Source organism: Pseudophryne corroboree, chromosome 4 (genome assembly GCF_028390025.1).
Source record: "Pseudophryne corroboree isolate aPseCor3 chromosome 4, aPseCor3.hap2, whole genome shotgun sequence".
Taxonomy (NCBI): domain Eukaryota; kingdom Metazoa; phylum Chordata; class Amphibia; order Anura; family Myobatrachidae; genus Pseudophryne; species Pseudophryne corroboree.
In genome coordinates, this window is record NC_086447.1 from 755784686 (window position 1) to 755798942 (window position 14257).

At 46.3% G+C, this 14257-nt stretch overlaps 1 protein-coding gene across 4 annotated transcripts in view; it reads left to right on the plus strand.

Moving 5' to 3' along the window:
* The window catches only part of KIZ (kizuna centrosomal protein), a 352705-nt gene that overhangs the window by 108331 nt on the left and 230117 nt on the right, over positions 1 to 14257 (plus strand). For all 4 annotated transcript variants that reach the window (XM_063918180.1, XM_063918182.1, XM_063918181.1 and 1 more), the window contains exons 6-7: positions 3276 to 3410; positions 4990 to 5133. In XM_063918180.1, coding sequence (XP_063774250.1) covers positions 3276 to 3410; positions 4990 to 5133 — 279 coding nt within the window. The remainder of the gene's footprint in view (positions 1 to 3275; positions 3411 to 4989; positions 5134 to 14257) is intronic.

Consider the following 14257-nt stretch of genomic DNA (forward strand, 5'->3'; position numbering starts at 1 on the left):
AGGGAAAGTTTAGACTGAGCACAGATGGGCATGGATTACTGGGATCTGCTTCCGGCGCCGGTATACTGTGCGCCGGGATCCCGACAGCCGGCAAACTGAAGACCACCCGGAGAGCCATATGTGGTCTGCTTCTTTCAGGGCCGCTGGAGATGTATCAGACCCAGGTATTGGTTGGCATGGCCAAGTGTGTGGGGTTGTGGCCATTTCTGTATATTGTGCTGCATAATAACGAAGCTTGATCAGGAATATAAGATACTAATACATTCGGTAATCTGGTTGTTCAAATGCAATAGTTCAATTGCAATTACACAAGCAGGTCTGGGATAAAATTCACAAAGCAGTCCCCACAGCAAGATTGCTGTGCAGACCACTTGTACAACAGGGACTGGACTATGCTGGGTGTCGGCAACTGCTGTCAAGAGACTGACGTGTTCATGAAGGTTTCCTAGCCAAGACCAAATATGTAAGTTCTAGACTAATATTTAAGCCTCAATCCTTTAGCATTAAAAGAGCAATTTATTCAGTTACAGATATCATTGTCAATTAGCCTCATCAACCGATTAACCAATAAGCTTGGTCTGCATTCTGGTCTTGCTTACTTCTATTTTCGATATACGTATTACCTATTTTGGAAATTTAGAAGTATGGTTCCCACCTCCTTGCGTAGATGGTAACACATTTGTCATGTAGCACATGGTCACCAGGTGGCCTAGAATTATTAGTTGTGGCTGGCTTTATGGTTTTCTAATTCAACCCAAAAGTAAGACCGCAAAATATAACCTAGCTTGTCCAGCACTGACAAACAGTGAGAGAGTGGCCTCCCAACCTTTCCCCACCACAGGACACTCTACCAAAGTAGGACTGTCCCACCAGAATCTGGACACTTGTGAGGTATGTATACAGGTATAGCGTCTTCATCACATTACTTATGTGCAACAGTAGTCATCAGATGTGAATCATTTGGGTTTTTTTTGTGTTGTGATGACATTACTCTTTCCTGCCCAGTGAATTATGTAACTTATACAGGGCCTGATTCAGAGTTGTACACTGTTGAACAGCCGCAAGGAAGCGGAAGTGCAATACTGTACAGCTACTATACAATTGCAGCAGGAGGCGTCTGGTGTAAATAGACGCCTCCTATGTGCTTCCGTCATCTGCTGTTACGTCTCCAGACGCACCATCTTATCGGGCTACTCAGATGTCAGTCTCAGGCCGCAGCCGAGTTCAGTAAATCTGCATCGCCAGGCACAGACAATGACCATGGCTTCCCCTTCCCTACAACAAAACACCATCAAGCTGGGGCTTAGGGGGCACTGCATGCAAGGACGCAGGACCCATTCTACACATGCGCAGTGTCCCCACCTCCGGACTGGGTTAGCGTACAAGTCTGAATTAGTCCCATACTTTAATTTTATTCGATCAACTTGCTAATCACTTTAACACACTTTCCACATTACATATTTATAGAACACTTTATTCTCCAATTCTTAAGTCTAAAACAAAGTGGGTTGAATGTCAGGCAGCTTAGACACCTGTATTTATATTCTATACTACATATCTACCTGACAAACCTTTGTTTGTGATTTCTGTAGAATGTCTGGTCATCATATCTGTGTTGGTGCTGGTCTCAGCCACCAAATTCACATGATGCTGATGTTCCATAGGGGTCAGAGGACCATGTGACAAGCTCCTCCGATCAGAGCTCACCACACACTCCTCTGATTTCTTATGATGAATCTGCTGGGATAGGAAGCATGACTGCTATAGGAACCTCTCCCTGTAGCTGTCAGTGTATGTTTTCACACTCGGTCACACCCATGCTGTCCAATCCCCCCCCCCCCCCCTCCTCCAGGGGAAAAGACTGGCTGTTACATTCATTGTTGATTATGAACATCTAGGGGAAAAAGAGATTGCAGACAAGCTCAATAGCGCCACGAGGGCCTAGGCGGCGGCCTGCATTGCCCACTGTTCCTTAGGCTAAGTTCACACTTGAGAGAGAGAGTTAGACTGTTGGAGTCACAGCTGCAGTGGTCCCAGGCTGCAGGAACAGCCTCTTCTTGCAGCCATGGTGGGTGATCCTGCTTGGATAGCCGATTCCTGTGGCCAGGCTGCAATAAACCATGTGAGTGACTGCAAGAGGCACAGCTGCAGTGAACCCAGGTTGCAGGAAATTCTCTTCCTTCAGCCACAGCCAGGTGAGAAGGGGTGACTGTAGTTGAAGCCACAGGCTCAAGAAGGCCTGACGAAACACTGAGACAGACAGCTGCAGGCATATTATTTTTTCTGTAGACGCTCTTGGGGCATATCCGATGTGATCGTATGAAAAAGAAAGCCTAGCTTGGTGTGGCCGTATTTGATGTTATCATACCAGGATAACCATATTTTCCAGGTTATTTCTTTGAGCATGTGTAAGCAGAATCTGGCTTCCCTAAACATCGAACAATACCACTGACACTGAAGCACTGACCATATATTTCACTAAATAACAGTCTTTTCACAAATAATAATACATGGCTTTCTGGCCCTTCAAAAACATGTTTGCATAGTTTTGATGGTTGGATTTTTAGTGCAATGCTCTCATTCGCCACCATGTGTTGTGTGACACAGTTGTAGGTGCCGTCTCCCTTTGTGGACAGTAGCACCTTTGTTGTACAGCAACCTTTTAACAACACAAAAGCCCAGTGGTTTGGTATAAATAGTCACAGCTAGTATTTACTAAACAGCATAAAATGAGAACAGGGCGTTTTCATGTAGGCAAAGTTCAGTGGGTGCTATGTACCTGCGCGTAAGCAAATATGCCTATTTCTAGTTGTATCTTTAGAACCTAATATAGGGAAAGTGCCTGCTGATGGTGATTAGTGCAAACCCAAGTGTCACTTTCTCCAGCTACAACTCTCCTTATGGTTGGATATATACCTTGTTTTCATGCATGATCAATTTATTCAATCTGCATAAAGCTTATTATAATGTATACTTGTGTACTACTATGTGGGGCAGCGGGATAAGTGGCCATTGATAGTGGAGTTGATGCTACATGACACGGTCATGTTACTCAGCTGTTGATTCATTTTGCCTTTATTATTCTTTTTCACGGACTAAAACAGATTGCTCTGCTTTTGCACTGGACAATGGATGGCACACCACGTGTCTGAATGAAAGAACCATGACAACAAAGCAAGCACATAAATCACATTTCTCTTATGTTTGCTACAAGGCTTTGTCATTTTTTTTATACCAAGTAATAATTTACTTTTTCTTTCTGTGTGTGTTTATAGAAATAACCTGTCTTACAAAGGATTTGTCCATTTGCTCCAGTCAATAGAAGGTATGCTGCTGCAGATGGAGCCTAATGATTTACAACTGTACCAGAATACTGGCCTAAGTCACAGACAACGGGAGCACCTTGTAAGGTATAGCTTATTATTGGAAAATGGGTGTTACATAACTGTAATGTCATTTGAAATAAGGTATAGCACTTTGTCAATGGACACCCAAAAATGCAATTTGCTTTATATAAAAGGGTGTATTTTGTAATGTTTGTAAGAGGATTTAATTCAATATAGTTCAAAAAAGGAGAAGCAAAAAGATTTATGAAACAATGGAGAATTACGGTTAAACCCAAAAACACAAGTGTTATTATGCAGGGACTTTTTGGATGGGATATTACATTTGCCCTGTACTGCAGATTGTGTGACCGCAAGAAGACCTTAGATCATTATCAGATGTTGATGAATTTGGTTGGAAGATGACCACTATAGGCTTTTTGTTGACCATTTTTTTTCAGAGTGTATTAGTGGGTGTGTTCCAGAAGACCTCCTGCTATTCCACCCATAAATTGTACAATCATCCATATTGGAGAGGAATATAATATACTGCTTCTTCTGTCGAATAGGTGTGTAAGGTATTAGTCCTGCATAACAAAGGAATGTTGTGATCCTCTTGAAGATTGTGTAAACCTGCTGAGATGGGGGGTTGTATAACTGATGGGGAAGGAAGACGCATCAGAACGATTTCACTATGAGGCGATATCGTCTGCGATGGGGCCTGACATCGACAAGTGTGTACACACTTGTCGATGTCAGGAGCAACGGTGAAACTGCGAGGGAATGGGGGGGGGAGCATGGCCCCCTGAGACAGTGTCGTCCGTCGGAGCTGCATACAGGTTCGATGGACGATGTCACTGTAAATGCGCGGGAGTGTGCATCGTCAGCGATATTGTGCATACACTCTGTACAATATCATGAACAATGTGTCCGAATCGGGCACATCGTGCTGATATCGTTCTTATGTGTATGCACCTTGACATGGGTTAAGTTGAGATGACCCAAAGTGATGGGGTTAGCATGTTTGCCAAGAAACTATGATGTGACGCATGTTGGGTGAGAATCTTGTAACTAATAAAGGTAACTGATGTAGAGGGAATTCTACGAGGTGCTGAGTAGTAATGAGTTACATATTATTATGGCTAAGCAATAAAGAAAACCTTACAAGATAAAGCCTGAAATGTTGGGACCCATAGCCAGGTAGTCGTAGGTACTAGAGTTAGCATTGGAGTCCGGTGGCGGATTGGAGGGTGATGTTATGTGCCACTTGTGCAGTGTGTCTCTTGGAGCTATGGACCAAAGCAGGATCCGGTCATGTGACCGGCGCTCGGGATCCTGTCGGTCACCATGTCGATGCCAGGACCAGCCCCAACCTGCTTCCCTTACTGAGCTCTGCTAGGTCCTGCCACACTTATTGCTTGATTTATTGACTTTTAAAGCTTATGAATCAGAGTGCCTGAAGAAGAGAAACCATAACTAATCATAGCTATTGCCTTCTATCTGCAGTAAACTTCACAAATAATCATTTGAGGTGTAATTTGGAGAAATGGTTCAGTTATGATGAAGGCACAATGTTACTACCATGCAGTTGTAAATGTTCTACTCCACTAAGAAACATCCAAGTGATAGTGATTTCTTAATATTTTAACACGTCTTTATCTTCCAGTCTCTGTAATCAGATGAAGCCTCTAAGAAGTGAAGACCTGGAAGCCTGTTCCGCACTTGTCACCTGGCAGCTCCAGATAGAAAGTGGGGGATCTTCTCATGAGGAAATGGATCACGATCTCAACAAAGATGAAAAGAGTCAAAGGTATTATAATTATAGGTGATATAATGATTACATTGGTTCCTTACCCTTTGTTCTGCTAGTTCTATCCATAAATATATGTAGCTGTACTAAGTGCATCAAAAACAATTGATTCTGTTCATTATATGTGCTAAATTGAATTAAGCCACATTAAACCCTGATTGACTATATGATTCGACTGGTGAGTGCACTCTATCCAAGATTTCTATATACTCATGGAGGAAGGACTATGCCTTTTGCTCAGTGAATTTTGAGTGACACCCCAGCAAGTTTGTTTGATATGGAGAGTGCAGACATCCTTTGTTACATATACATACACATATATATATATATATATAGATAGATAGATATGCGAAAGCCCTCACTCACCGTCTGACTCATCACTAATTCTCTTACTTCCCGATATATTAGGAAACCGGTATTCTTCGGGTGGGAAATAGGAAAACTACGTAATTAGAATTTTAATAAACCTCCCCTAAGGGGCTAAAAAGGGTGTTGACATAATCACGTCATTAATGATGCAAGGCTTGCGTTACGTGAATGATAACGCCCAAACAGACAATCTGATCAAAATTCGGTCCTGTCACTTTTTACCATATCTGCTACACATGCTCCTCGGGTAACACCAAGAACCATGGATTAATATTTACTTACATTAAGACATCTCAAACTTACATCTCTATAGGTTTACCATATTGGGCTCACAGTAGTGATCAGTTTTGTAACAGTGCTATCTGCGATATCATCAAAAACAGTGCCGGTTGTTGGCAGCAACAGGACCCAGCAGCAGTAGTAATAATGGGAACATGCGGAAGGGTCAGGGCTGTGTCACTATATTTAGAAAGATTTAGGTGTGTTCCGGTCGGTGAGACCAATCCTGATGCACTATCCATATGTTGTTCATGTGTAAAATATTGAGATGATTATATATATGGTTATATGCATGATATACTATGAATTTCCTAACCATTTTTACTCATTCCAGCCTGACCCTTACATCAACTATTACTAGTATTATATTATATATGAATTAATGTGGCTGTATAATGCTTATGGCTACTTGTTTGCCTATATGGGCATTGTTATGTATATGCTGCTTTAATGGTTGCTAGGACACGGAAGGCTGTGAGATACGCCCTTGCCTCCTGATATTGATGCTGTGGATCACATGTCCTCTAGATGATTGGAGGAACGAGCCACGTGTCTGAAACACGTGGTTGCGTTCCACAGATTGTGTTTGAACATTTCCGCTTCCGCCAGCGTGCGGGTCACCAGCGGCAGCGGGATTAGACATGTTGGATAAAACATTGCCAAATAGACGGGATGGATGAGGCGGCGTAAATACAGGGTAACATGAAAGGGTCTTTTATGTATTATATATTTGTATGGTATTATTGTGTGATGTTATGTGTGGGAAGTTCCGGGTTTTCTATGTTACACTGTGATTATCATTATGGCTATATATGGGTGAACTGTGTTTGTATCATTTGAACCTTGACAAAGGTCCAGTAAGGACCGAAACGTCGGTGTGATGATTATGCCTAAGCCACATTAAACCCTGATTGACTATATGATTCGACTGGTGAGTGCACTCTATCCAAGATTTATTTATTATATATATATATATATATATATATATATATATATATATATATATATATATATATATATATATTTCTCAGACGTCCTAGTGGATGCTGGGTACTCCGTAAGGACCATGGGGTATAGACGGGCTCCGCAGGAGACTGGGCACTCTTAAAAGAAAGATTAGGTACTATATCTGGTGTGCACTGGCTCCTCCCTCTATGCCCCTCCTCCAGACCTCAGTTAGTATCTGTGCCCGGCCAGAGCTGGATGCACCCTAGGGGCTCTCCTGAGCTTCCTAGAAAAGAAAGTATTTGTTAGGTTTTTTATTTTCAGTGAGATCTGCTGGCAACAGACTCACTGCTACGTGGGACTGAGGGGAGAGAAGCGAACCTACCTGCTTGCAGCTAGCTTGGGCTTCTAAGGCTACTGGACACCATTAGCTCCAGAGGGATCGAACACAGGCCCAGTCCTCGGTCGTCCAGTCCCGGAGCCGCGCCGCCGTCCCCCTTGCAGAGCCAGAAGAACGAAGAAAAGTTGAAAATTGGCGGCTGAAGACTCCGGTCTTCATTAAGGTAGCGCACAGCACTGCAGCTGTGCGCCATTGCTCCCTTAGCACACCACACACTCCGGTCACTGATGGGTGCAGGGCGCTGGGGGGGGCGCCCTGGGCAGCAATTAGATTACCTTACTTGGCGAAAAGCACATAATACAGTCTGATAAACTGTATATGTGCATTAACCCCCGCCATTAAAGTACATAAAAGGACAGAAGCCCGCCGCTGAGGGCGCCGGGCCTTCTTCCTCAGCACACCGGCGCCATTTTCTCTTCACAGCTCAGCTGGAAGGAAGCTCCCCAGGCTCTCCCCTGCAGTATCCTGGTACACAAAGGGTAAAAAAGAGAGGGGGGGCACATAAATTTAGGCGCAAAACTGTGTATATAAGCTGCTGTAGGGGAAAAATCACTCTGTATAGTGTACATCCCTGTATTATATAGCGCTGTGGTGTGTGCTGACATACTCTCTCTCTGTCTCTCCAAAGGGCCTGGTGGGGGAACTGTCTTCTAATAGAGCATCCCCTGTGTGTGTGGTGTGTCGGTACGTGTGTGTCGACATGTCTGAGGTAAAAGGCTCCTCTAAGGAGGTGATAGAGCGGATAAGTGTGTGGGAGGGTGTCTCCGTCAACAACGCCGACACCTGTTTGGATATGTGTAAGTGCTGAGGTAAAATTATTGCACAAAAGGTTAGGGAACAGAAAGGAAATCTACCCTGGTCTGTCCCTATGTCACAGAGTCCTTCAGAGTCTCTCTATGCTCACTATCCAAAATAACAAAGTATCGACACGGAGTTTAACTCCACTGTCGACTACGATAATGCAAAGTTACAGCCAAGAGGGCTAAAAGATATTCAATATATGATTATTGGAATAAAAGATGATTTGCATATCACTGATGACTCATCTGTCCCTGACACGAGAGTACACATGTTAAGGGGAAGAATGCTGAGGTAAATTTCCCTCCTCTCATGAGGAAAAAGAGCGGGAATCTCCAGACAAGAGACGGCAGCTTCCCACAAGAGAATTCTCAGGCTGTATCCTTTACCCACTAGGGCTAGGATGTGTTGAGAATCTTCCCCTTGGGTGTCCTGTTTGCACTAGCTATTCTCAGGGATCCTGCAGATAGTGTGCACATTCTAGTATACTACCCAGACCGGCGATTGTGTCGGCATGGGTTTATAGCTCTGTGGCAGCGTGGACAGGTACCTTATCAGCAGAGATTGAGACCCTAGAATGCATATAAATATTTTAAGATGCTGTCTTAAGTGATAGATATATAATTATAAAGCATGCCCAAAGGGACATGAGTATACTGGGTCCTAGAGACAAAAGCTATGTCGATTTCTGCTTGACGTGTCCTGTAGAATATACATTGGACAGATGATGCCGACTTAGGAGGCATATGGAAGGCTGAGGATTGTGTGGAGAAAGGTTCTCGGGCCTGGTCTCCACAGCTATAGCTGGTAATTCTGATATTTTGCCTTATATTCCTGCACAGCCTAGGAAAGCACGACATTATTAAAGGCAGCTTTTCGAATAAAGAAACAAGAAAGTCTGAGGTGCGTCCTTTCTTGTCAGAGCCGGGGGCAGAGGAAAGAAGCTGTACAACACAGCTAGTCCCCAGGAACAGAAGTCCTCCCCGGCCTCTACAAAAATCCACCGCATGTCGCTGGGGCTCCACAGGCGGAGCTAGGCCCGGTGGGGACACGCCTTCGTAAGTTCAGCCACAAGTGGGTTCACTCCCTGTTAGATCCCTGGGCAATAGAAATTGTATCGCAGGGATACAGGCTGGACTGTGAGAAGATGCCCCCTCACCGAGGACCCGGCGGGCTTCCCCCCAAGAGAGGGAGCCAGTGTTAACTGCAATTCGTAAATTGTATCTTCAACAGGTGGTGGACAAGGGTCCCCTCCTTCAACAAGAGGGTGTTATTATTCGACCATGTTATAATCCCGAAACCAGACGGTTCGGTTAGACCCATATTGAATTAAAATCCCTGAACATATACCTGAAAAGGTTCAGGTTCAAGATGGAATCGCGAAGAGCGGTCATTGCAAGCCTGAAAGGAATCGGGACATAAGGGATGCATACCTTCGTGTCCCCATTTATCCACCTCATCAGGCGTACCTCAGAATTGCGGTACGGGATTGTCATTACCAATTTCACCAAGGTAATGGCGGATATGATGGTGCTCCTGCGGAAGCAAGGTGTCACTATTATCACATACTTGGATGATCTCCTCATAAAAGCGAGATCAAGAGAGCAGTTGCTGGACAGCGTATCACCTTCTCTGGAAGTGAAACGGCAACACGACTGGATTCTATATATTCCGAAGTCGCATTTGGTTCCTACAGCTCATCTGCCTCGCCTAGGCATGATCCTAGACACAGACCAGAAGAGGGTTTATTTCCCGATAGAGAGAGCTCAGGAGCTCATCACACTGGTCAGGAATCTATTGAAAACCAAAACAGGTGTCAGTGCATCACTGCACTCGAGTCCTGGGAAGGATGATGGCATCATACGAGGCCATCCCCTTCGGCTGGTTGCATGCAAGGACAATGGAACTTACTAGACAAGTGGTCCGGATCACATCTTCAGATGCATCGGTTAATCACCCTATCCCCCAGGGCCAGGGTGTCTCTCCTGTGGTGGCTGCGGAGTGCTCACCTTCTCGAGGGCCGCAGATTCGGCATTCAGGACTGGGTCCTGGTGACCACGGATGCAAGCCTCCGAGGGTGGGGGGCAGTTACACAGGGAAGAAAATTCCAAGGTTTGTGGTCAAGCCAACAGACTTGCCTTCACATCAATATCCTGGAACTAAGGGCCATAAACAACGCCCTAAGTCAAGCGGAGTTCCTGCTTCGCGACCAACCGTTTCTGATCCAGTCAGACCGCAGGGGCTCATGTAAACCGCCAGGGCGGCACAAGGAGCAGGGTTGCGAGGGTAGAGGCCACCAGAATTCTTCGCTGGGCGGAGAATCAAGTAAGCACACTGTCAGCAGTGTTCATTCTGGGAGTGGACACGACCTCCACCCGGGTAAGTGGTGACTTCATCAGGAAGTCTTCACGCAGTTTTGCAAATTGATGGAAACTGCCTCAGGTGGACTACATGGCGTCCCACCTCAATAAAAAGATAAAAAAGGTTTTACACTGGGTCAAGGGACTCTCAGGCGATAGCTGTAGTCGCACTAGTAACACCGTGGGTGTTCCAGTCGGTCTATATATTTCTCTAACGTCCTAAGTGGATGCTGGGGACTCCGTAAGGACCATGGGGAATAGCGGCTCCGCAGGAGGCTGGGCACATCTAAAAGAAAGCTTTAGGACTATCTGGTGTGCACTGGCTCCTCCCCCTATGACCCTCCTCCAAGCCTCAGTTAGATCTCTGTGCCCGAACGAGAAGGGTGCACACTAGGGGCTCTCCTGAGCTTCTTAGTGAAAGTTTTAGTTTATGTTTTTTATTTTCAGTGAGACCTGCTGGCAACAGGCTCACTGCATCGAGGGACTAAGGGGAGAAGAAGCGAACTCACCTGCGTGCAGAGTGGATTGGGCTTCTTAGGCTACTGGACATTAGCTCCAGAGGGACGATCACAGGCCCAGCTTGGATGGGTCCCAGAGCCGCGCCGCCGGCCCCCTTACAGAGCCAGAAGGCAGAAGAGGTCCGGAAAATCGGCGGCAGAAGACGTCCTGTCTTCAACAAGGTAGCGCACAGCACTGCAGCTGTGCGCCATTGCTCTCAGCACACTTCGGTCACTGAGGGTGCAGGGCGCTGGGTGGGGGCGCCCTGAGACGCAATAAAAACACCTTGGATGGCAAAAAAATGCATCACATATAGCTCCTGGGCTATATGGATGCATTTAACCCCTGCCAAAATACATAAAAAAACGGGGGATAAGGCCGCCGATAAGGGGGCGGAGCCTATCTCCTCGGCACACTGGCGCCATTTTCCCTCACAGCTCCGTTGGAGGGAAGCTCCCTGTCTCTCCCCTGCAGTCACTACACTACAGAAAGGGTTAAAAAAGAGAGGGGGGGCACTAATTAGGCGCAGTATTAACTATACAGCAGCTATAAGGGGAAAAACACTTATATAAGGTTATCCCTGTATATATATATAGCGCTCTGGTGTGTGCTGGCAAACTCTCCCTCTGTCTCCCCAAAGGGCTAGTGGGGTCCTGTCCTCTATCAGAGCATTCCCTGTGTGTGTGCTGTATGTCGGTACTTTTGTGTCGACATGTATGAGGAGAAAAATGATGTGGAGACGGAGCAGATTGCCTGTAATAGTGATGTCACCCCCTAGGGGGTCGACACCTGTGTGGATGAACTGTTGGAAGGAATTACGTGACAGTGTCAGCTCTGTATAAAAGACAGTGGTTGACATGAGACAGCCGGCTACTCAGCTTGTGCCTGTCCAGACGTCTCATAGGCCGTCAGGGGCTCTAAAGCGCCGTTACCTCAGATGGCAGATATAGACGCCGACACGGATACTGACTCCAGTGTCGACGGTGAAGAGACGAATGTGACTTCCAGTAGGGCCACACGTTACATGTTTGAGGCAATGATAAATGTTTTACACATTTCTGATAATACGAGTACCACCAAAAAAGGGGTATTATGTTCGGTGAGGAAAAACTACCTGTAGTTTTCCTGAATCTGAGAAATTAAATGAGGTGTGTGATGACGCGTGGGTTTCCCCCGATAACAACTGATAATTTCTAAATGTTATTGGCATTATATCCTTTCCCGCCAGAGGTTAGGGGGCGTTGGGAAACACCCCCTAGGGTGGATAAAGCGCTCACACGCTTGTAAGGGCTCTACCTTCGCCTGAGATGGCCGCCCTTAAGGATCCTGCTGATAGAAAGCAGGAGGGTATCCTAAAAGGTATTTACACACATACTGGTGTTATACTGCGACCAGCAATCGCCTCAGCCTGGATGTGCAGTGCTGGGTTGGCGTGGTCTGATTCCCTGACTGAAAATATTGATACCCTAGATAGGGACAGTATATTTTTGCCTATAGAGCATTTAAAAGATGCATTTCTATATATGCGTGATGCACAGCAGAATAATTGCCGACTGGCATCAAGTCTAAACGCGTTGTCCATTTCTACCAGTAGAGGGTTATGGACACGTCAGTGGTCAGGTGATGTGTATTCCAAACGGCATTTGGAAGTATTGCTTTATTAAGAGGAGTTATTTGGGGTCGGTCTTTCAGACCTGGTGGCCACGGCAACAGCTGGGAATTCCACGTTTGTACCCCAGGTCGCCTCTCAACATGAGAAGACGCCGTATTATCAGGCGCAGTCTTTTCGTGGACAAGCGGGCAAAAGGTTCCTCATTTCTGCCCCGTGACAGAGGTAGAGGAAAAAAGGCTGCAGAAATCAGCCAGTTCCCAGGAACAGAAACCCTCTCCCGCCTCTGCTAAGCCCTCAGTATACGCTGGGGCTTTACAAGCAGAATCAGGCACGGTGGGGGGCCCGTCTCAATGAATTTCAGCGCGCAGTGGGCTCACTCGCAAGTAGACCCCTGGATCCTTCAGGTGATATCTCAGGGGTACAAATTAGAATTCGAGACGTCTCCCCCTCGCCGTTTCCTAAAGTCGGCTTTACCGATGTCTCCTTCTGACAGGGAGACAGTTTTGGAAGCCATTCACAAGCTGTATTCCCAGCAGGTGATAATCAAGATACCCCTCCTGCAACAGGGAACGGGGTATTATTCCACACTGTTGTGGTACCGAAGCCAGACGGCTCGGTGAGACCGATTCTAAATCTAAAATCTTTGAACACTTACATACAGAGGTTCAAATTCAAGATTGAGTCACTCAGAGCAGTGATTGCGAACCTGGAAGAAGGGGACTACATGATGTCTCGGGACATCAAGGATGCTTACCTTCATGTCAATAATTTACCCTTCTCACCAAGGGTACCTCAGGTTTATGGTACAGAACTGTCACTATCCGTTCAGACGCTGCCGTATGGATTGTCCACGGCACCCCGGGTCTTTACCAAGGTAATGGCCGAAATAATGATATTCCTTCGAAGGAAGTGAATTTTAGTTATCCCTTACTTGGACAATTCCCTGATAAGGGTAAGATCCAGGGAACAGTTGGAGGTCGGTGGAGCACTATCTCAGGTAGTGTTGCGGCAGCACGATTGGATTCTCAATATTCCAAAATCGCACCTGGTTCCGACGACGTGTCTTCTGTTCCTAGGGATGATCCTGGACACAGTCCAGAAAAAGGTGTTTCTCCCGGAGGAGAAAGCCAGGGAGTTATCCGAGCTAGTCAGGAACCTCCTAAAACCGAGCCAAGTCTCAGTGCATCAATGCACAAGGGTTCTGAGTAAAATGGTGGCTTCCTACGAAGCAATCCCATTCGGCAGATTCCACGCAAGAACTTTCCAGTGGGACCTGCTGGACAATTGGTCCGGGTCGCATCTTCAGATGCATCAGCGGATAACCCTGTCACCAAGGACAAGGGTGTCCCTCCTGTGGTGGTTGCAGAGTGCTCATCTTCTAGAGGGCCGCAGATTAGGCATTCAGAACTGGGTCCTGGTGACCACGGATGCCAGCCTGCGAGGCTGGGGAGCAGTCACACAGGGAAGGAATATCCAGGGCTTATGGTCAAGCCTGGAGACATCACTTCACATAAATATCCTGAAGCTAAGGGACATTTACAATGCTCTAAGCTTAGCAAGACCTCTGCTTCAAGGTCAGCCGGTGTTGATCCAGTCGGACAACATCACGGCAGTCACCCACGTAAACAGACAGGGTGGCACAAGAAGCAGGAGGGCAATGGCAGAAACTGCAAGGATTCTTCGCTGGGTGGAAAATCATGTGATAGCACTGTCAGCAGCATTCATTCCGGGAGTGGACAACTGGGAAGCAGACTTCCTCAGCACGACCTCCACCCGGGAGAGTGGGGACTTCACCCAGAAGTCTTCCACATGATTAAAAACTCGACAGGTATTGCGCCAGGTCCAGGGACCCTCAGGCAATAA